Source organism: Puma concolor, chromosome B4 (genome assembly GCF_028749965.1).
Source record: "Puma concolor isolate L17-30 chromosome B4, mPumCon1.1.hap2, whole genome shotgun sequence".
Classification (NCBI taxonomy): domain Eukaryota; kingdom Metazoa; phylum Chordata; class Mammalia; order Carnivora; family Felidae; genus Puma; species Puma concolor.
This window is the reverse complement of record NC_141673.1, coordinates 81,429,081-81,453,527: the sequence shown is the minus strand read 5'-3', so window position 1 is coordinate 81,453,527 and position 24,447 is coordinate 81,429,081. Positions and strand designations below refer to the sequence as shown.

The following is a 24,447-nucleotide window of genomic DNA, read 5'->3' as shown; positions in this document are numbered from 1 at the left end:
TTATAGTAATGGCTAATTTATCAGTTCTAATTTATCAGTTAAGTTCTAATTTATCAGTTCAGCTCCTGTTCTACCGTTCAGTTTGAGTTATAGTGCTTCATAGCATTAAAAAAAAAAAAAGTAGGAAAAGAAAGTACAGTAACATATGAATTTGAGTTTTAATCTTTTGGCAGGATGCAAATCCCATTTGGTGTCCTGGTAAAAGACATTTTAGACAACAGTGTGAGTTGGTTTTAAGTGGACTGGGTCATTTTAAAATAAATTTAATGGTTGCAAGTAACTGTTTTCTTCTTTGTTACTAATGCTAGAAGTAGTGTCATTTATGTACATATGTTGGTAAAATTTACTATTGATTTTAAATGTAGTATCCTTTATCATCTCTAATGATAAAGGAAAATCAGATCTTCTGAGTATCATTTCATTTCAGTGACACACTATGGTCTTTTTTGATGATCAATGAAGACTTAGGGAAGAATATCTAAAATGGTCATTAGAAATAATTTATTTCATTAGGCTTTGTTGTACTTTGCTCTTCGAAATAATACACTTTTATTAAATCAGCCAACATTTGAGCATGTGTTATGTTTTGTTAGATCTGAGAATATCTAGGTCAAAGAAAGTTGATTTACTCTGTCAAATGAATGTAATTAATAATGTTGTTGAATTATTTTTTGAATAAAGCAGGAATGGAAATACTCTTCCTTTCCTTGTGATTATTTGGTGCTGGCACCTGTTTTCCTGATGGTGTCAAGAAGAATTACTTTCAGATGTTAAATCCGCTATAATTTTAAGAGATCCTTCTCTTTAGGCAGAGTGGTATTTCCAGTGGCTTTTAAAACATTGTTATTAGTTATGACTCATTAAATTTCTTATGTACTTTTATTCTGTTACATAATTCATAGAAATTAATATTTTTTGTAGTCATTAACTTATTTCCCTTATTTTATATAAATATATATTAGGTAGAGGCAGTTTTCTGTGGAAGAGTGTTTCTGTTTGGTTGTATTCTTTTATATATAATATAGATACCATGAGTGACAGTATAAAATTACATTTATAAGCTTAATGTCACTGTGTGTTTGTATGTATTTTAATTTGGGTAATTTCTTTTGATTTATTTTGAAGTTTACTGATTTTTTTCTCCTTATTCTGTAGAGTCATGATAAGCCCAAAACGAATTTCCCGCTCTGATAGTGTGTTTTTAATTATCAGCATTTACATTTTCCTTTTTTTTTTTTTTTTTTTTTTTTTGGTAGTTTCCATCTGTCTGTTGATATCCATTTACATATGTTTTCTAACTTTGCATTATATTCTTATATTATGCACAGTTGCTTTTTTTTTTTTTTTTTAAGTTCTTGTCATCTGGATCATTTCTTGGTCTAGCTTTGTTGATTTATTTGTCTCTTGAGTCATTTATTTCTTCCTTTCTCCTTCCTTTCCTTGTTTGTCTTATAATTGTTGTCACCCTCTATAAAGAAGAGTGACATAAATTGTATTTATACCATAAATTGGACATACCTCTTTTTCTTTAGGTCATTGATGTTAGGGTTTCTAAAATATACTAAATTAATGCATTATGAAACTAAGGCAGATATGTAATAAATTGACAAACTAATTCAAAGGAAAATGCATTGTAAGCCAAAACATTTTATTTATTTATTTTTATTTATTTTTTTTGGGACAGAGAGAGACAGAGCATGAACGGGGGAGGGGCAGAGAGAAAGGGAGACACAGAATCGGAAACAGGCTCCAGGCTCCGAGCCATCAGCCCAGAGCCTGACGCGGGGCTCGAACTCACGGACCGCGAGATCGTGACCTGGCTGAAGTTGGCCGCTTAACCGACTACGCCACCCAGGCGCCCCCAAAACATTTTAAATGCTTTTTAAAAAAATGTTCATTTATTTTTGGGAGAGAACAAATGGGGAGGGGCAGAGAGAGGGGGATGGAAGATCCGAAGCGGGTTCTGCGCTGACAGGCTGAAAGCAGGGATCCCATTGTGGGGCTTGAACTCAAGAACCACAAGATCCATGACCTGAGCTGAAATCAAATGCTCAGCCAACTGAGCCAGCCAGGTGCCCCTCGAAACATTTTAAAAGAGAAATATTTAAGTTTCATTTTACATACTTTTTGAATGTATGTATGTATAAGTAAAAGAAAACCTTTTTATTTTAAAATAACTATAGATTTATGAGAATTTGCAAAGTTAATACAGAGAAGTCCTGCTTATTACTTACCTTCCAGTTTCCCAAGTGGTTTCATTTCGTGTAACTACAGTACAATATCAAAACCAGGAAACTGATATTGATAACAATGTGTGTGTATAGTTTTGTGTCATTTTACTGCATCTGTACATTTGTGTAACCATTACTACATCAAAATACAGAACTGTTCCATCATCAATAAGATCTCCTTTGTACTACCCTTTTATAGTCACTCCTACTCCCTCCCTCTCCATCATTCTTTAACTTCTAGAAACCACTCATTTGTTCTCCATATTTACAACTTTGTCATTCTGAGATTGTTATATAAATGGAATTAACAGTATGTGACCTTTTGAGATTGGCTTTTTTTTCACTCAGTATAATGCCTTTGACATCCATTCAACTCATTGCGTGTTTTGATAGTTTTTTTTTTTCCTTTTTTTTTTTTTTTTTTTCCTTTTTAATGCCGACTAATACTTCAGTGGTGTGGATGTGGCACAGTTCGTTTATTATTTTAGGACATTTTGGTTGTTTCCAGTTTTTGGCTATTAAAAATAAAGCTATGAACAATTATGTACAGATATTTGTGTGGATGTTAAGTTTTCCTTTTTCTGAGAAAATCCCCAGAAAGTCTATTGCTAGATCTTATGGTAAGTATTGTTTAACTTTTAAAGTAACTGACAAATACATTTTTCAGAGTGGCTGTACCATTTTATATTTGCACCATCAGTGTTTGAAAGATTTTTTTCTCTACATTTTTGCCATCATTTGGTATTGTCACTGCTTTTTATTTAACCGTTCTAATAGGTGTGTAGTGATATTGCACTGTTTTCTTAATTTACATTACTCTAATAACTAGTGATACTGAATGTCTTATAATTTGCTTAATTGTCATTCTCTGTGTGTATCCTCTTTGGTGAAATGTTTATATTTTATCCATTTATCCATTTTCTAATTGGATTTTGTTTTGTTTTGTTTTGTTTTACCATTGAGTTTTGAGAGTTCTTTATGTTTACTTGAGTCCTTTGTCAGCAGATACGTGGTTTGTAGATATTTTTTCCTAGTCTGTAGCTTTTATTATGGCATTGTATTTCCTTTTTTTTTCTTTTTTTGAAATGATTTCAGACATATGGAAAAGTTACACATAGTCCAAATAATTCCTGTATACTCTTCACCCAGATTTCCCTAATGTTAACATTTTACCACATTTAAAAAAAAATAATTCTCTCTGTCTCTGTGTCTCTCTCTCTCTCTCTGTATGCATCTCTGTGTGTGTGTGTGTGTGTGTGTGTGTGTATACATACACATATAGGCAAAAAAATATATTTATTATAACAATAGGAAAACAGTCTGAACAATAGAAATACAAAAATAAAGAACCTCTGGATTTGGTCATGATGGCGTAATACAGATTGGATTACCATCTTACTATATTTTTACTTTTTTAATTTTTAATTACATCCAAGTTAGTTAATATATAGTGCAATAATGATTTCAGGAGTAGATTCCAGTGATTTATCCCCTATGTATAACACCCAGTGGTCATCCCAAGTGCCTTCCTTAATTTCCCTTACCTATTTAGCCCAACCCCCCACCCACAACCCCTTCAGTAACCCTCAGTTTGTTCTCTATATTTAAGAGTCTCTTGAGGTGCCTGGGTAGCTCAGTCAGTTAAGCTTCTGACTTTGGCTCAGGTCATGATCTCACAGCTTGTGGGTTTGAGCCCTGTGTCGGGCTCTGTGCTGACAGCTCAGAGCCTGGTACCTGCTTCGGATTCTGTGTCTCCCTCTCTCTCTGCCCCTCCCCTGTTCGTATTCTGTGTCTCTCTCAAAAATAAATAAACATTAGAAAGAAATTTTAAAAAGTCTCTTATGTTTTGTCCCCCTTCCTGTTTTTATATCATTTTTGCTTCTCTTCCCATATGTTAATCTGTTTTGTATCTTAAATTCCATACATGGGTGAAGTCATATGATCTTTGTCTTTCTCTGACTAATTTCGCTTAGCATAATACCCTCTAGTTCCATCCACATAGTTGCAAATGGAAGGATTTCATTCTCTTCGATTGTGGAGTAATAGTTCATTGTATGTATATATACCACATCTTCTTTATCCATTCATCCACGATGGACATTTGGGCTCTTTCAATACTTTGGCTATTGTTGATAGTGCTGCTATAAACTTGGGGTGCATGTGCCCCTTCGAAACAGCACACCTTGGATTATCATCTTACTTCAAATGACTATAATACTGGACAAGATAATGAAGCAACTATTTTTAGGCATTCAACAAGAGACAGCACAGGGCTATGGTCCTTGAGAAATAGGAGGCATAGGAAGTTTTCCCTGACCTAAGCAATGGATACCAACTAGGGTAAAGGAAACAGAGGTTAGAATTCCAACTGATGCAGTCGGAATTTGCAGGCAGGGTACTGGAGAGGGAGTTGCATAGAAGTAACTTAAGAAATCTGCATAGGGTTTCCTTTAAATGTTAAAAATCTTAAATACATATGCACCTAATAACAGAGCTTCAAAATACATGAAGGAAAAAGTGATTGTGTAGGACAAAAAGACATATTTGCAATGGTAGTTGAAGTTTTTCTCTCTTACTATTTGTTACAAGTAGAGAGAAGAAAGAGGTATAAAAAACTTGAACACTTTCACCAATGTAACCTAGGTGACATTTGTAGACCGCTACATTTGTAGACCACTGTACCCAGTAGTTTCAGAATATACATTCTTTTCATATGCACATGGGATTTTTACCATGTCTTTCTTTTGGGTATGTAGTGGAGAGCTTCATGATGGACATTTGGATTGTTATTGTGTACTTTTAACTTTTTTTGTGTTCAGTGGCTATGAAGTAGCAGTAGCATTCCATTGTTTTAAAATTTACATTTCCCTGGTGGTCTTTGAGGTTGAGAGTCTTATTTATTCAACAAAAATACATTGAGCACCACCTCTATGCCAGTTACTTCTAGGTGCTGGAGATAAATTTGTGACCAAACTGGTAACAATTCTTGTTCTTGTGGAGGTTCTGTTTACCGTGTATGTGGGAGGCAAACAATAATTATAATTCAGTAAATATGTGAAAAAGTGGTGAGTGCTGTGCAAGGAAGGAGGAATCAGGAATGCTGAGGGGAAGGTTTTATCATTTAACATTGGATAGTTTCAGTGGAAATGATACTCGAACCAAGACCTGGGAGAGGTAAGAAAGGCAAATAGTTGTTTGAGGAAAGAGTATTCTAGGTAGAAAGGATAGTCCATGCAGTCTTAAAGCATTAAAAAAAAAAAAAGCTGGCTACTTGTATTAATATTATCCAAAATCAATTTAAAAATCATGTTAGGGCTTGGTCATTTTATAATGGTAAAAAGTTAACTTTATAAAGAAAATATAGCATCAAATATACAGCAAAAAATGGGTAGTTATGTAGAGAGAAAGTGGTACTATTACAGTGAAAAATTTTAATTGACCATCGATAAAGGTAAAGAAAAAATCAAGGATGCAGATCTGAATAATACACTTTGTGTACATACATAGAACTTAGTATATTTAAACTAAAAAAGACATATAGTCATGGCTAAATCAGAGATTAAAAAGATAATGAGAAATAAAAGGCATGTTAATCAAAAGGAAGAAGTAAAATTGTTTTTGTTCACAGATGATATGATATTATATGTGGAAAACCCTGAAATTACACACACACACACAAATTGTTGGAACTAATAAATGAATTCAGTGAAGCAGCTGGATACAGAGTCAATACACAAAAACCAGTTGCATTTCTATACAGTAACAATGAACAATCTGAAAAGGAAATTAAGAAAACAGTTCAATTTACAGTAGCACCAAAAAAGAATAAGATACTTACTTAGGAGTTAACTAAGGATTGAAGGCTTATACAATTAAAACTATAAAACATTTCTGGAAGAAAGACGACATAAATAAATGGAAAGGCATCCCATGTTCATGGATTGGAAAATTTAAGATTCTTAACATGTCAATACTAATCCTAAATGATGTACAGATTTAATGCAATCTTTGTCAAAATCCCAGTGATATTTTTTTGCACAAATAGATAAACCATCCTAAAATTTATATGGAATCTCAAGGGACGCTGAATAGCCAAAATAAACCTGAAAAATAGAACAAAGCTGGATGACTCACATTTTTTAATTTAAAAACTTACTATAAACTAAGCAATCAAAATAGCTTGGTACTGGATAAAGACAGGTATATAAATCTGTGGAATAGAATAGAAAGCCCAGAAATAAACCTTCCCATATATGGTGAAATGATTTTTGGTAGAGGTACCAAGATCATTTAATGGACAAAAGAGAGTGTTTTCAACAAGTAGTTCTGGGAAAAGTAGACATCCACATGCAACAGAATGAAGTTGGAATCTTTACTAATAGTATATACACAAATTAATTCCTAATGGACCCTTGATCTAGTGTAAGACCTAAAACTAAAAAAGTTAAAAAAAAATAGAGGGCAAAACTTTGACATTGGATTTAACAATGGTGTCTTGGATATGACAGTAAGGTGTCTTGCATAAGCAAGAAAAAAAAAACCAAATTAGACTTGATGAAAATATTTAAAAGTTTGTGCATCAACAGGTATAAACTGTCACCAGTAAAAAGTTAACCTAAAAAATAGGAGGAAATATTTGCAAATAAAGGATTAATATCCAGGATATATAGAGGGCTCCTAAAACTCAACAACTGAAAACAAAGCACCAGATTAAAAAATGGGTGAAGGATTTGAATAGACATTTTTGCAAAGAAGGTATGCAAATGAATTTATGAAAAGATAGTCAAAATCATTAATTTGCATTAGGGAAATACAAATCAAAACTATAATGAGTGGCGCCTGGGTGGCCCAGTCAGTTAAGTGTCTGACTTCGGCTCAGGTCATGATCTCATAGTCCATGAGTTCGAGCCCCGCATCAGGCTCTGTGCCGACAGCTCAGAGCCTGGAGCCTGCTTCGGATTCTGTGTCTCCCTCTCTCTCTATCTGCTCATGCTCTGTCTCTGTCTCTCCCCTGCTCATGCTCTGTCTCTGTCTCAAAAATAAACAAAAACATTTAAAAAAATTAAAAAAAAAAAACCCTATCCAATAAAGAAGAAATAGTAAGTGTTGATGAGGATATAGAGAAATTGGAACCCTTGTGTGCTGTTACTGGGAATGCAAAATGGCGCAGCTGTTGTGTAAAATGGTACAGTAGTTCCTCAAAAGTAAAACTAGAATTACCATGTGATCTAGCAATTCCACTTCAAGGGAAATACCCAAAAGAATTAAAAGCAGGTTCTTAAACAGGTATTAGTACACCAATGTTAATAGCAGTATTTTTCATGATGGCTAAAACATGGAAACAACCCAAATATCTATTGAGAGGTGAATGGATAAACAAAATGTGGTATACATTAAACTATTATTCAGCCTTAGAAAGGAAGGAATTTCTGTCATGTGCAACAATATGGAAGAACTTTTAAGGACATTGTGCTGTGTGAAATAACCCGTCACAGCAAGGCAAATACTATATTATTCCAATTATGTGAGATACTTAGAGGAGTCATAATCATAGAGACAGAAAGTAGAGGAATGGTTGTCAGGGGTTGGGGAGGAGGGGAATGTGGAGTTATTGTTTAACATGCAGAGTTTCAGTTTTGTGAGATGAAAAGTGTTTTGGAGATGGATGGTGGTGATTGCACAACAGTATGAATGTTCTTTATGCATTGTATAAGCTATACAGTGTACTGAACTGTACAATTAAAATGGTTAAGATAATAAATTTTATGTTTATTTTAGCACAGTAAAAAACAATATAATGACAATATTCTTAGCAACTATATGTCAACTGTTTTTTTTTAACTTAGTCACATTTCTAGAAAAATATTGAGAGAGAAATTAAAAGTCTGAATCATCCTATAATTATAAGAAATAGAATCTTCCCACAAAGAAAGCAACAGGCCCAGATGTTTGCTAAGCAAGTTTCTACCAAAATTTTAAGAAATACATTATTCCAATCTGTTGCAATCATTTTAATTAATAGAAGAGGGGTATTGCACCAGCTAGTTCTGAAAGCCCTCCATAACCCTGATTTCTAAAACAGATGAAGACATTACAAGAAATGAAAATTACAGGGGCAACTGGGTGGCTTAGTCAGTTAAACATCTGACTCTTGATTTTGGTTCAGGTCATGATCTCACAGTTGTGAGATCTAGCCCCACATTGGCTCTGTGCTGAGTGCGGAGTCTGCTTGAGATTCTCTCATTCTCTGCCTCTCTCTCAAAATAAATAAACCTTTTAAAAAATGAAAATTTTCTCATGACTGTAGATGCAGAAATCTCAAATAAGATATTAGCACATTGAAACCAACTTTGTAAGAGAAGGCAGACACTATTGCCATGTTGGGTTTATTTCAGGTATACAAGAATGGTTTACTATTATATGATCCATAAATGTAAATGATGACAGTAGATTAAAAAGAGAAAAATCATGATAACTTCAATAGATAACAAAAATTTGATAATCAATGTAAATTCATGGTAAGAATGCTTAGTAATTAGGAAAATAGGGAAATTCTTTAATCCACTGGGATAATTAAAAAGTCATCAGCACATAGCTTTTAAAGTGGGGAAATATTAAAAACATTTCCTTTAAAAACAGGAATGATATAGGCATGGCTGCCACCCATCTATCACCCATTCTAGTTATTATTGCTACGTAACAAGTCCTGTTAAACTTAATGACATAAAACAGTATTATGCTCATGGGTTCTGAGAGTCAGACTAAGAAGGCTTGTTACTGATCCTCCCTTGGTAATACATCAGTGGTATGACTTGAACACTAGACGATGACTAGGGGATGGGATCATCTGGAAGTATGTTCATATATCTGGTGATTTGATATCAGTTGGTAGTTTGGGGACTCAGGCAAGTCAGTTGGAAAATTTACATATGGCTTCTCTATGTGGTCTGTCCAGATGGTGTGGTTTGGCCTTTTTCACATCATGGCAGCTAGGTTCTAAGTGCAAACAGTACTAGAGCAGAAATGCAGTGCATTTTTATGCACTATCTGGGGAAGTTATACACTGTTAGTTCTGGTGTTGTGTATTGGTTGTGGAAGTTGTAATTATCTACATAGATTCAAGGGGAAGGACAGAGACTCTACACATCATTGGGAGAAGTATGAATGTTCTAGTCTTAGAAGAATATGTGAGTTGCGAGATGTTTTTGTCCCTATCTTTGGAAAATATAATCACCTTGCCTCTTGTGTTGGAGGACATAACCAATGCTTTAAGATAAGAAAAAGTAATTAGAGGTGTTAAATTTGGAAAGGAAGAAATGAAAGTATTATCTGGAGTCAGTATGATCACTTACATGTAAAGTCAAAAGAATATAGGTAAATTATTGGATGTAAGAGTTTTCCAAAGATGAATATATATAGACAGACTAGTATACAGAAAGTAATTACATTTTTTGTAACAGTGACAGTTAGCAAACATACTTTAAAAGGACGTTAAAATAGTGTCATGGGATATCAATATCTAGTAATAAACAGCAAAGACATATAAGACTTCTTTAGGGAAAATTGTACTCCTCTATTAGTAGACATTAAAAAGACTTAATCACTGTATATTTGAGTTGTAATATATACCATGTTCATGGGCAGAATGGCTGAATATCAAAGACTTCATTTCTACTGAAATAATTCTACATCCAGAAACAAATCCACTTATTTATGGAGCTTTGGTATCTGATAATGATGGAATATCAGATTAGTGAGGAAAGAAGTTACTATTTAATAAATGAAATTGACAAAAAAAATGGATCTCTGCATCCACCATATATAAAAGTTAAATTGCAGATTGTTTAAGTACGTAAGTGTCAAAAATAAAATATTAACTTTGTAGAAACTATGGGTGTATATCTTTTAGACCTAAGGATAGTAAAGGATTTAAAAACAAAGGCTAAAAATTGCAAAGTTATAAAAGAATAAATTAATAGAGTTAACATACTAAGAATTTTTGTTCATCAAAAGCTACCTTCAAGGAAGTGAAAAAATAAGTTATAAAATGGAGGATATTTGCAATATACAAAGCTGACAATGATTAATATCAAGAATATTTTTTAAAAGTTGTATAAATCAAAAGTCACAGACAAAAAAGCTATTTCACAAAATAGGTATTTCACAAAAGAGTATATGGTAAATAATCATGAAGAGATTTCAACTTCATTAATAATTGGGGAAATCAAATTAGGTATACACAGTGAGATACCATTTAAAACCAAGTGTTGGAAAGGGGGAGGATTCACAGAACTTTTATACATTACTCCACAACTACAATTTCTGCAACCATTTGGAAAATAGTTTTTCATGATCCCGTGAGGTTAAATTTAGACAAACTTTACAACCCAGTGATTTTACTTGTAGGCATATACCCAAGAGAAATACTGTGTATATACAAAAGTAGATGTCTTGGAGAATGTTCATAGCAGTTCTGTTCTCAATAACAAAGTAGACACTCAAATGTCTACTGACTGGAAAGTGACCGAATAAACTGTGGTATATTATGGTAGTTAAAAAATGAATGGTAGCTGAAATAATACTGGTGACATAATATGTGAAAAAGTTGTCTGCCAAATTTATATGTCATGGGATACCCTTTAAAAATAGCCAAAATAAAAATAGTATACTTTTTGGTAGTAGTTACAGATGAGATAAAACTTTATTAATTTGAAAGCAGGGGAATGATGAAAAATAAATTGAGAATTGTGTCCTAAGGAAGGGTTACATGTAATTTATTGTTAGGATCTTTAGTTTATGCTTGGTGGTGGGTTTCCATAAGCTGATTTTATAAAAAAACAAAAGTAGTAATAATAATAATAATAACAATAACAACAACAATACCAGATGCTTTAGGGCAGGGATATGACAGGGAGGCCATGTAGCTAGAACAGAGTAGGTTAGGGGGAGTTATAAATGAGGTCAGGGAAGCACTGGGGGCCTCTAATTAGATCTAATAGAAGAAAAAACACATTCTTAATAGGGGTTTAAAGCTATTTATGAATAAAGTATTTGAACACTAAGTTTATAATTTCACTCTTGTCTATCCAGAAGAGTTTTGTGGATATTGTATCAGAATAACCATGTTCCAGGTAGATGTGATTAGTAAATATATCTATCCAGATAAATGGGACTTCACTATAAACAGAAAAAAAGTGTAAATGAGAGCATTTGAAACCATAAAAGAAGTGAAACACTTTCTTATTGGAGAGAGCATTAAATTTGTGATCTTCTGCACCTGATAATGTCAACACTGTTTTTACTGTGTTGTTGTATAATATTTTTCTCTATTTTTTCTTGTATAGTGTTTCCTTTTATGCCTTAATATTGTGATATAATTGTAGGCTTTTTATAGAACTTATTTTTACTTTAAAAATTTTTTTTCTTTTTAAATGTTTTTTATTTTTGAGAGAGAGAGAGGAGAGAGAAAGAGCAGGGGAGGGGCAGAGAGAGAGAGAGAGAGAGAGAGAGAGAGAAAATCCAAAGCAGGGTGCAGGTTCTGAGCTGTCAGCACAGATCCCGATGTGGGGCTTGAACTCATGAGTCATGAGATTATGACCTGAGCTGAAGTCAGATGCTTAACTGACTGAGCCACCCAGGTGCCCCCTTATTTTTACTTTTAATGATTAATGCCAATGCAAGTCACAGCTTTGTCTTCGTGCTTACTTTGCTTATCAATGAGGCTCCAAAGTTCATGCCTCAGAGAGATGGATTTTTCATTCTTAGTTTGAAAGCTTTGGAGTTGACATTGACATGATGATAGTCTTAGAGTTTAAAACTTCATTGTTTTGTAAGGAGTTGTCCAGTGTGATAAATGGATTGGAGAGCAGGATGACTAGTAAGTTCTGATAATTTTCAAGAAATAGTGGTAGATATCTGAATCACAGGGATGATCACTAGAGGAGAAAGGAAAGGAAGAGTGGAGAAACTAATATAGGATTGAATAACATACTTGACTATGGTGTAAAGCAAAGAATAAAAGGTGACACCTAGCTTCTGCATTTTGCATGGATTAAAGAATGATGGTAATATTATTGACTGAAAATGACATATTCAGAATAGAAAATATTTAGAAAGTTCTTTTTCTGTTGTTGAAACTTAAAAAGAAATTTTTTGTTTTTTTTTTGTTTTTGTTTTTGTTTTTTTATGGGGCACCTGGGTGGCTCAGTCGGTTGAGTGTACAACTTCAGGTCAAGTCATGATCTTGCAGATCGTGAGTTTGAGCCCCGAGTCAGGCTCCGTGCTGACAACTCAGAGTCTGGAGCCTGTTCGGATTGTGTCTCCCTCTCTCTCTGCCAATCCCCTACTCAACGTTCTCTGTATGTCTCTCCTTTCAAAAAATAAATAAACATTAAAAAACATTTATCTTTTTTTTAATGTTTATTTTTGAGAGAGAGAGAGAGAGAGAGAGCCCATGCATGAGTGGGGTAGGAGCAGAGCAAGACTAGGACAGAGGATCCAAAGCAGGCTCTGTGATGACAGCAGAGAGCCCAATGTGGGGCACGAACTCGCTAACCATGAGATCATGACCAGAGCTGAAGTTGGAGGCTTAACCGACTGAGCCACCCAGGTGCCCCATTCAGGAAGTTCTTTATGAAAAAGAAAGGAATTTGATTTTACTCATAGAATAATATATTTAGAGGATCTTACAATGCAATATCTTAGAAGTCGTGTAATAATTTTTTTCATTTTACATATGAGGTCACTGAGGTCGAGAGAGGTGTGGTGATTTGGCCAGAGTCACATGGTTCAAATATAAATTCTTATATGACTGCAGGGTATGAATGTATTAGTGATGAGGATGGTAGCAGAAACTAGGTTATAAAGGGTCATTCATTTCGGCCTGACTAGTTTCTAGATTTTTTTTATCTCTGCAGCAAGGGTTTCTTCTATGGTTTGTCTGCAGCAAGGTCTTCTATGCTGTTTTCAAGCCCAGCTAGTATTCTTATGACTGTTGTTGTAAATTCTTGTTCAGATATATTGCTTCTATCTATTTTGAGCAAATCCCTGGCTGTAGTTTCTCCTTGATCTTTCTTTTGGGAAGAATTTTTCCATCTTGTCATTTTGTCTAGGATTCTGTCTTTTGCGTGTTATGAAAGCTTTTATGTTTCTTGCTCCTGAGAGTAATGTTATATTAAGAAGGGGTCATACACCCTGTTTCTGATTCTGTGTCTCCCTCTCTCTCTGCCCCTCCCCCATTCATGCTCTGTCTCTCTCTGTCCCAAAAAATAAATAAACGTTGAAAAAAAAAAAAAAAAAAAAAGAAGGGGTCATACACTGTCCAGGGCTTGGCACAAAGGTTCATTAATTTCTTGCTAAGAATTTTGACTTCGTAAAGTAACAAGGCGTCACTGAAAGGTTTTAACTAGGTGAGTATTTAAAAAGATCATTTGGGTAGCAGAGTGGAGAATGAGTAGAAAGGAGAAAATTGGAAACAGAACTGTTTTGAAGGCTGATGGTATAAGCCAGATGAAATATAATGGGGCTCTAACTAGAGTAAAGATTTGGATACTGAGTGGAGGAGATGGATTCTAGAGGTGTTTAGGACGTAGGATTTGGTTATTGATTGGATGTATGAGGTGAGAGAGAAAAGGAGGCAAAGGTGACTGCAGGATTTTGTCTTGGCCAGCTGTTTTGTAGATGGTAATACCAATCACTGGGTGAAGGTATTTTGGAGGAACAGTAAATTGACTTTGATAGGAGAGATCTTGAGTTCAGTTTTGGTTGTATTGAATTTGAGGTGCCTGCCAAATTGGAAAAGTGACTATTCAATTGTCTGTTGTTTATGTGGGTCTGGAGCTCAGGAGGTGGATCTTAACTAGAGATTTCTTAGCTTATATTTTAAGTGAGTCCAGGGAGTATTTCTGAAGTGAGATAAAAAGAAGGGGTAGGTTGGAGTATTTAGGAACACCATCATCTAACTGGAAGGTAGAAGAACCTACAAGGGAGACTGAGAAGAAGCAGCCAGAGAAATAAGAAGAAAGAGGGAAAAGAAGTATGGTTGTCTTATAAACCACGGGGTGAGAGTGTTTTGAGAAGGAAAGACTGGTCAAATGTTGTTAGTGTTCAAATAAGACAAGGAATTGCAAGTGTCTTTTTGCATTTAGTGAAAAGGAGGTAATTGGTTGCAGGCATGGGCTGTAAGAATACAGCACTTACGAAGTTGAGCTGTGAAAAGGAGAGGTCTGTGGTTGGAAAAGAATGTGTAGTTGAGGATGGTTTTGCTTTTGTTTTTGTTTTGTTTCATTTTTAAAGATGTAGGAACTGGAGCATGTTTCAGAGTTTTGGGAAGAGCCAAATAAGAGGAGGAAGTTCAGTATTTAAGAGAAAGAACGATTGAGAGAGCCAAGTCTGAAAACACAGATGGAGGAATTAGCTTTAAGAACACAGAGGGATTCCTCCTTCAGTGTGAGCAGAAGAAAGTGGGATAGCTTGGTACAGATGCTGGTAACTATAGTTTTGGTAGAAAGAAGTTAAGGAACTTCTCTAAAAATGCCTTCTGTTTTAGCAGGAGGATTGGTCATGTGTTTTGAATACAGAAAGGAATGAAAAGGTTGGAAGTTTCAGGAGTATTGAGAATCTTTGACATAGTTTCTGGAGAATTAGAAGTGGCTTAAAGAGAGAAAAAAATGGGTATGGATAGGCAGCACTGTGAATCCAGTGAATTACAGTGAATTGTCTTAAGTTCTCGGCAGAAGTTAGGTAATTGGGTATTGGTGGTGGTTCTTGGGGAGAGCCATTATCAGTTGCCTTGTACCACTCCAGATTTGAGTCAGTTGAGAAGTAGAACCAAGTCATAGGAATCAGAAAAGTGCTTTTATTATTAAAGGTTTAATGTAAATGTGGTTTGGACTGAGGTGGAAATGAGGTCTCTCACAAGTTCTCTTCTGAATTCCTATTACTCATCTAGTCACAAGCTAAAAAACATGTCTTCATGCTAAGGAAATGAAGTTTTTCTCTGATGAACTTCACTCTTGGGAGCTGCTCTGGAGGAATAATATGTTAACGGGCACACAGTTCCCAGTGAGAAACTCGAAGAGCTTGTACTGTGTATGCACAGTACTTTGTATGGGAATTCTATACATTAATCTCACCCAGTAGGACACCTATGGATGTCCTCCTGTCACTTATTTTGATTATTTTTCTCTTGGAGAGAAGTAAAGATGAGAAAGAGACTGTAGTATTTCTTAAATCTTGTTTCCTTCTATCTAGAGGACTGTGTCCTCTTTTAAAATGTGAGAAGAGGTGATATCTACCCACTAATATTCATTGAGGGCGGAGATTTTGCCAGATAGGGGTATAATTCATACAGTGAGAATTTTGAGTTGACAGTAAAATAGCCATACAAAAGTATTTATTATTTGGTTGGAAATATATGACTGAACCCAGTGAGGTGGTTAATTTTGGAAAATTTGAGTGGAGCATTAAGATCATGAGAGTGAATGCACTCTTTCAAGGAGAAGATAATGAGACAGGATCATAGATCCATCAGCTGAGGGAAAGATTGCTCTGAAGGAGTTAGAGGAGGTAGAAGAGTTAACCAAAAAGGTTGGAAAATAGAAGAATTAGCCAAAGAGTTGGAAAATAGGTAAGCATTTGGAGAGTCTAAGTGTTTTGCAATTTTTGTTTCTTGTTACCTGCTGGGATATGTAAATTTTCTTGAATGAAGGCTGGCAAAGACAAAAATTTAAGTACAGATGAAAATTACATAAAGGAAAATATTTAGTTACTAGAACTATTAATTGTTTTGGGGATGTTTTCCTATCTGATCATTTATGAATAGAATGTTTTTCAGGTAGTGAATATCTCAGTTTTTTTAACTTGTGACGATATTTTGCCATTGGCAGTGGTATTTATAGTATAGCAATTATTTTGTAATTCTGCTTCATCTGGGAAGTGTCAAAGTTATTATTAATCCTAATAATAATTGGACACTTAAGAGAGAGGAGTGTAGCAGCATAATTTCTTTTAAGATGTAGGCCTTCAAACTCATGCCTTAATATGCATAGAGCTGTTTTAGTGCTAGCAACTTGATCCTCTACCACTCAAGTTCCAACATGTTTTTCTTGGAGAAGTAAAAGGGGAAGGGAAGTCATGTGGGAACTATTAGCAACTCATTTGTTTTCATTTAGTGGTTTATTCCAAAAGCACTGATTCAAAAATATTTTTTGAGACCCTACTATGTGCTAGGAACTGCTCAGTTGAAGGTACCAGAGAGTTAAAAGTAGATAAAATTGTCCCGACACGACCTCAGAAGAGCTTACAGAAAATTAGGTAAATAAATAATATCCTTGAACAGATAAGCCTGAAATTCTGATCTTAGATGGTTAGACTCTTTAAGGTAGTTCAGTCTTAGTGGCTATTAATTTTTAACCTTAACTAAGAGGTGTGTGTGTGTGTGTGTGTGTGTGTGTGTGTGTGTGTGTGTGTGTTCCTTTGTTCTGCTTTCTTCTTAACAATTTATGTTTGCCCAGGATAGTAAAAAAAAAAATCACTTGTCTATTGCTTCTAGGAAACATGGCATGAAAAAGGATCAAATGGAAAAATACTGTGACTGTGAGGATGTTGGTTAGCCAGTAGTTTTTCAGATGGGCTAGAGATTGAAGTGCTAAGTGGACAGTGTCAACTAGTAGGACACTTTGGGATGATTGAATCATTTGGATGATCTCCGGAGATTGTACTTTTTGAGTCACTCACCTAAGGTTTTTGTTTTTTTTCTCTTAGACTTTTTTTCCAGCTCTGGTGTTTGAGGTACGCTTTTCCATTTTGTATAAACACTTACAATAAATGTTAATGAATAAATGTTATAAAGGAGACTAACATGAAAAATTTTAATTTTTTCACTGGTTAAATACTAATTTAAAGCATTTATGCCTTTGTTTATAGTTTTGTTAAAAGTAACTTTCCCTGAATTTTATTTTTCCAAATATTTTGATAGAAATAATAGATGGTTGGTCATTGTGCCATGATGTCTTCTAATACTGTTGTTAAAGAAATCAGTTATATGTGCCCACAGTTTAAAGTTGTAAAATACTTGTTATGAAACATAACCATCTCCTATGCCTGCTCTTCTCTTCTAGCCTCTCCTTTTCTTGTTTTCTAGAAGCAAGATGTTTAGTACATATGGTTGATAATTTTAGTGTTTACCAGTATATCCCTAAACATGTTTATTATTGCTACTTCTTCATTTTTCAGTTTCATACCCATCAACTTTCCAATATGGAAGATGAAGCTTTAGCTGTCTTTCATCACCCTCTCTACACTTCATACCACATGCTTCTTCTTTCTCTTAGCTTTCCGATATGGTTTTAGTATAATTTTGGTGCCGTTAGTTATTCATTGTTTATTATTGCCATGTAAATAGTATTCATGGCTAAAAAATATAGTACTGTTATAATGTTTACTTTTCCTGTCCAACGTATTATTTTTTCTTTTTTTAATTTGGTTAATGTTTTAATCACTAATTCAACTCTTAATTCTCCCACAGTTGTTTAAAATTACTCTCATGATATGGTAAAACACATGAGAGAGTCTATTAATTGGATTTGCTTGAGTCCTCCCAGGAGCTTTCTGATCTGCTTTAATTTAGGTGGGTTGCTCTCTGTTCTTGTGTTATAGATAGCTTGGGAACTCACTTTACCACTATTCTGGAAGAATTTCCTTTGGTGTTCACTTTGGTTATATCACCTATTTTCTTTTCTAACCCCATTTCTTCCTTGTGTCTTATTCCCTTGGTTTACTCTATAGAATGGGAAATAAAAATTTTGACACTTTGAAGTATGAATATGACTTTAGTCTTCCCACACATTAGTTATTTGTTGGTTTGGCTGATTTTAGAATTCTATCTGCTAATCATTTTCCCTCATAATTTTAAAAGCATTGTTCCCTTGCCTTTCACCTTCCAGCAATGCTGTTGTGAAGATCTAATGTGATTGTATTCTTTATTCTTCGTACGAAACCTATTTTATCTCTCTGGGAGCCTGTAGGATCTTTTCCTTGTCTCTACTGTGTCTTAGTGTGGGTTTGTTCTTCTATTTTCTTGGATACTTGAGGAACTATTAAATCTGGATATCGTATCCTTTAGTTTTAGAAAATTCTCTTTTTTTTTTCTCTTTCTTTCTTTCTCTTTCTTTCTTTCTTTCTTTCTTTCTTTCTTTCTTTTTTTGAGAGAGAGAGAGAGAGGGCATGAACAGGGGAGAAGGGCAGAGGGAGAGAGAGAATCTTAAGCAGGCTCCATGCTCAGCACAGAGCCTGATGTGGGGCTCGATCCCATGACCCTGGGATTATGACCTGAGCTGAAATTAAGAGTTAGACACTAACCGGCTGAGCCACCCAGGTGTCTCTAGAAACTTTTCTTGAATTATTTTGTTGATGATTTCTTTCCTTTTGTTTTCTCTATTTTGTCTTTCTAGAATTCCTGATAATTAGATATTGCATATTCTGGACTGGATCTTTTAATTTTCTTATGTTTTTACTCTGACTTTACATTTCTTTTTCTTTTATACTCCTCTTTTAATAGGAATTTCCTCAGCTTTAGTTCCCGCCCTGCAATTTTCATTTCTGTAATCATTTTTATTTTCAAGACCTTAGTCTGGGTGCACATCCCTCTCTCATTTCTTCCCCCTCTTCCCCCAAATGAAGGCTTCCTGTTCTTATTCCATGGATGCACTATCTTCTGTTGTTAATTCTCTGAAAGTACTAGTTATGGTTTTATTTTTTGAAAATTTTCTTGTGTAGTCTCTGTTTCTTTCTCTTTGGTTTGGTCTCTTATTTTTTATATTAGATACTTTCTTCGTATCTTTTATTGTCCTTGGCCATCTGCTCATATGTAAGAGTGAAACACTACTAATAAGGTAACAAACACTTATATAATACTTAGAATGTATCAGAGACTGTTGTAAGTGCTTCATCTATTTATTTAATCCTTATAATGACTTTAAGAGCTAGTTACCATTATTATCATTAGTAGTAGTAGTACTAGTAGTATCTCTGACAGATGAGGAAACTGAGGTACACAGTGTTTAAATAACTTGCCCAGTGAAACACATTTAAGTAGCAGAACTAGAATTTGAATTGAGGCAACCTGACTTGATAATCTTTTCTTTTAGCCTTTATACTATTCATTATTTTACTGAAATCAGGAGCAAATTGGAAATTTTCTGCATATGGATAGGATTTGTCAAAGTAGTGATAGCTGAGTGAACTTTTTTTTTCTTTGGTGGTGCCTCTGATGACGTCCTTTTCATGAGTTGATTAGATTCACCAGAGAAGAAGAATCTTCTACTCTGATGACTAGAGATTGAAACCTAGCTGCTGGCAGTTTGGTTGCCAAGTGATGAAAGAGGACTGGGAGAATGGGTCTCAGTACTGAATACAACTTTGACTTAGTCCAGCTGTCTCGGTGTCCTCTAATCCAGAGACCCTTGGCTTTACCCTGTCCAGGGAATAAACCCAGTCTTCTGCTGTGATGAAGAACTATAAGTTTTCCTGTTGTGCAGATTGTAGAAGGGGATCTTGGGATATATCTGCCACTTTTATTTTGAGTCTTACCTTTACACAACTTTCACTGACATGCATTCCTAAGCCTTTTGTGGATTCTTTGATGTAAATGTGATTGATCCTTATTTTCCGCACTAGTAATTTTAGATTCATCTTTCTTGTATTTGCTTTCAGAATTTTTTGCAGTATTCTCATTTCACATTCTCTTTGACCCTGTGTTTATGCAGAAGCAAACAATCAAAACAAATCTTTGCTATCTTTTAGGAAAAGACCAATAAAATGCATGTTCTTAATGTGCCATTTAAAATTCTTTGTTAGGTCTGTTGAAATAGATTTCTCAAGTATCTCCCCCCTGAAGCATTTATGATGCTCCTACTAGATATATCACATCTGTAAATCTTTCCTTCCACCTTAGACACTTTTTCTTCTTTCTTAAGGCTCTTTTATAGCTCATGTTATTAAAATTTGCATTTTTTTTTACACTCTTCTCCCCACCCCACTCTTCCTAGACTGTAACACCTTGAGGATCTTGACTGCTCAGTTCTACAGAGTCGCGTAATAAAAATTTGTTACATTAAGTGTTGTATATATGTTTTCCTTGTAAAATATCAGCAATATATTAAATACTGAGAATAATAAAGGAGGGAATTTATATACTAGCACAACAGAAGAGATCAAATTCAGATATAAAGAAGTCTGAGAATTGTTAAACTAGATACTGTGAAATCTTTCAATGTAGATACCTAATCATAACAAAGTATGCATCTTATCTCCTGCCATGACACCAAAAGATGAACTAATGATCTGCCAATTTTTTGGTCAGGCTCATGACTCTATAACTTATGTGACAGGTATATTTGGTGTTGCTGTATTATAGTTGTAATTTAATGGGATATAATGTTAAATGCTAGAAATATTTTAAAAAAGGATAAATGCGTTTTAGATAAAATACTGTTTTAAATGTGATGGAGTAGCTAAATCTGTAAAGAAGACCACACTTGTAATATTTCTTTTTAAAAACTAATTTTTGTGTTTTGTATTTAGTAAAATTGATTTTTACAAATCTGTGCTGTTAATATTACTTCCTCCTGCTCTTTGTAAGGCTTAGAAAGAAACAGCAACTATTGCAGGATTTGAAAGTAAATTATTTGGAGAAATGTTAATGCTTTAAAATAATATTTCTCTAATTATTGTATTTTAAGAAACTCAAGGCACATTTATTCTTTTTTTTTAAGTTTATCTATTTTGAGAGAGAGAACGAGAACCAGAGAGGGGCAGAGACAGAGGAAGAGAGAGAGTCCTAAGTAGGTTCTGCACTGTCAGCGCGGTACACAAAGCAGGGCTCCATGTCTATCTCACAAATCATGAGATTAGGACCTGAGCCAAAGTTAAGAATATTGGATGCTTAACGGACTGAGCCACCCAGATGCCCCAAAACACATGTATCTTTTAAAATGTGTTAATATTTCATTTCTTTGAAAATAAAGTAGAAGACTACCATCTGCATTTTAATATGTAGAGGTTGTTGGGGTATGGAAAACATCAATGGTCGTTAATACATTCTTTTGTAGAGTTAAATCAGTACTTAAAAAACTGATGGTGTTTGGTTCATTACCACATGCAAACAAGCTGAAATCATTGTTAAATATGGCTATTTGTTTTTGTTTGCAAGTTTTCTGGTATCTTACAAATAATTTATTGGGATGTAATTTACAAAACACATAGAAGCATTACTCTAGAAATTCTATTTTTTTGAAACCATATTATTTGGATATAGTGTGGTAGATGCTAAAAATATTTTTTAATTGTCTACTGAGATTCGTGGGATACATGTGGAAAACACAAACTTAGTGTTTATAGTTAGACTTGGTTAATTCTCAGTATCCATATCACTCTTATTTCATAATTTCTTCATAAAAAATGTAATCACATACAGATTTCTATTTGCTTGAGACACAGAATTAATGTGAATTCCATTTTAAACTAACCACCATCAAAAGTTTCTGAAAGTCTGGTTTGTATTTTTTAAGTGTTGTATGTGGATGACTTGGTTGGCTCTGATTTTTTTGAGAAACACATCTTTAAAAAATTTTCATCAAACTACTAAATTGTAGGTAATGGTGACAACAGTGGTATCTCATTTTGATTAATTTAATGTCTTTCCTTTTTATAATGTACTTCTGTCTACATATATTCCTTTTAGTGTCATTACCTAGTGTGTTTCTGTGAATATGTTTTCTTTGTCTATTAAAACAATCCTTGAGATTGTGTTTTACTGTGTATTTTTCTCTGACTAGTTTTTGAATTTATTTTTGAAGGCATTAATATTAATTTCATTGACAAGGCAAGACATGACTATAGATGACTACTGCTTCATCACTTAAAGCAAAGTGCCTTAGAAAATCCCTTTAGAATTATCACTTAACATGGTTTAATTTGTTTTGCTGGTTTTTTAAGGAGTTGGAGAAGGTTGTTTTCCTATAATCAGGTTCATCTTGTATTAGTGAGTCAAGGAAACTATAATTAATAATTTGGATAGTTCACTTTTGAAAGATAAGAAAGGAAACCAGTTATTGACTAGAGTAGTACTTGGACCACTGAATCACAATTTATTATAAACTTATTTTTCATCTAAATGTATACCATCTATTGCTTGTTTTACTTTTCAGGGCTTTTTGGTTTTTTAGTGGTTTGTTAGATAAAAGCTTTTTCTTTTTATTCTTCTTAAAGCCCAGGTACTCATGTTTTTTTCCTTCCGTTTTTATGACACACATTTAGGACAAAATAAAGCATGTATTATCTTAACTGCTTGTCTGTCTTAACATAGTTTAAGTGTAAAGAAGAGAGGAATTCAGGATATTCACTTGTGTTTTTCTCTTCGCTGGTCTCTCGTGAATACATGACTTGATTTATCTTGATCAGCCTAGTAACTTGCTCCACATTTTTCCAAAAGTGCAAAGTAGTTTCAGCTAAAAATACACATATCAAAATGCTCCAGAAGTTGTGGCCACAGCTCAAAAATGCTGATCAATTTTGAAAATCTAAATCAACCTCGGCCATGAAACCGAGGGAAGAACCTTTGTGGTAGGGGACAGATTTCCAAAAATTCACCACAGTCCTGTTCTTAGCTGGAGTTTGTGCTGATGTTGCCAGACAACTGAGGAATAGATGCAAAAAGCAGGAAGCATTATTGAATTGAGCCCTAGCGCCAATTTGGGAAAAGCAAATTAAAATGTAAAAGAATATTTTTCCACTCCTGGCGTCTCAACACAAATGGCAAAATACATGGTTGCTGAAAAAGTCACAGCAATTGCTAATTTTGCCTGAATGGCTAATTTTGCCAAAAACCCCCCAGTCTTTTTGCATTAAAAAATGCATACCCATATAGTTTTTTAAAAAGTAGTTTCTTAAAACCCAAATGAAATAGTTTTAGTTTGCAAGTCAAAATGTATATACATTTAAGTAAGAAAAATATTTTGACGTAAATAACTGTGTGTGTGGGCTTGTTTCAATGTCTTCTGATATTTTTCAGGTGTACTTGAAGAATGGATGATGATGATTTTGGTGGTTTTGAGGTATGTGCAATTACCTTATTTTGCTTATGTAATTGCTTTAACTTTGTGGGATTATAATGGAGTATACTATTTTGAAAATATATTATCTGTCATTGGTACTCAGGATCATTTCTGGATCATCTTTAATGTAAAACTGGAATAAAAAAATGAAATCAAGGAGAATTAAAATATATCCCTTTTGAAAGATAAAAATGATTTATTATTATTGAACATCTGGCCATGCCCATCAGAATGGTTTGAATTGAAGCAATTAAGTGCTACTAGTGGAAGCATTAAAGAAGTTGTAAAAACTGTCAGCTGATGATTTTGCTGGGATACATGTCTATTAGGAAATACTTGTGAGATGAGGGATGAGTATTGCAGATCTGTCACATATTTTCATGTTTACACCTGTAATGAGTTGATTTAGTATATTAAATACGTAGCCTTTTGGTGGCTTATAGAGCTAATTAGTATGTTTGTGTTGTTAGATTATTCTCTCAGGTTTGAGTTGGATGCTTTGTAAGTGGAAATTGTTAGCTGAAGAAGCACTGTCTTTTCCGTAATCCTTTTCAGTGTGTGTTCATTTTATTGAAATATTTTGTAACCCAGTTATTTTTATGGAGCCAGTATAGTCTTGCAGGAAAATCTCTGGATTAGGAGTCAGGATGCCTGAGCTCAAGTCTTGGAACTACTAAGTGAGCTCTGTGATTTTTTTTTTTCCTTTTTTTAGTAAGATTTTCACCTACTTTGGAATTTGGTAAAAAGGAGATTGTTTTTTAAAAATAGGGAGTTTAAAGACATTAATAGAAACAAGATATTAAGTAATACTCAGTATTCTGAAAACCATGAAAGAATGGTGTGAGTTTTTTTAGATTAGGGTCCTTTTCTCGTCCGTTGATCTTTTTATCTGTCAAAATGGAGGTATTTGGAATATGAGCATACCTGTTTTATTTCATCTAAAACGGGTGTTTGTTTAGCACGTTTGTATGTTTTTTTTCCATTTTCTTTAATATTTTGGGTGTTTTTTGGGTGATTTAATCTTTTACTGAAATGTAACATTTAAAATTTTGTTAAAATTCCTTTCATTTTGAGGATAATATATGTTTCAGATATCATCTTAG

At 34.1% G+C, this 24,447-nt stretch overlaps 1 protein-coding gene across 26 annotated transcripts in view; it reads left to right on the top strand.

Moving 5' to 3' along the window:
- The window catches only part of CCDC91 (coiled-coil domain containing 91), a 362,057-nt gene that overhangs the window by 57,333 nt on the left and 280,277 nt on the right, over nt 1-24,447 (top strand). For 13 of the 26 annotated variants that reach the window (XM_086713753.1, XM_086713739.1, XM_086713733.1 and 10 more), the window contains one exon: nt 23,302-23,344. In XM_086713753.1, the coding sequence (XP_086569879.1) occupies nt 23,315-23,344 (30 nt within the window). In that variant the 5' untranslated portion in view covers nt 23,302-23,314. Of the gene's footprint in view, nt 1-16,994; nt 17,022-17,757; nt 17,860-23,301; nt 23,345-24,447 lie in introns of those variants that run through there. The other 13 variants (XM_086713750.1, XM_086713744.1, XM_086713737.1 and 10 more) reach the window with 4 other exon arrangements.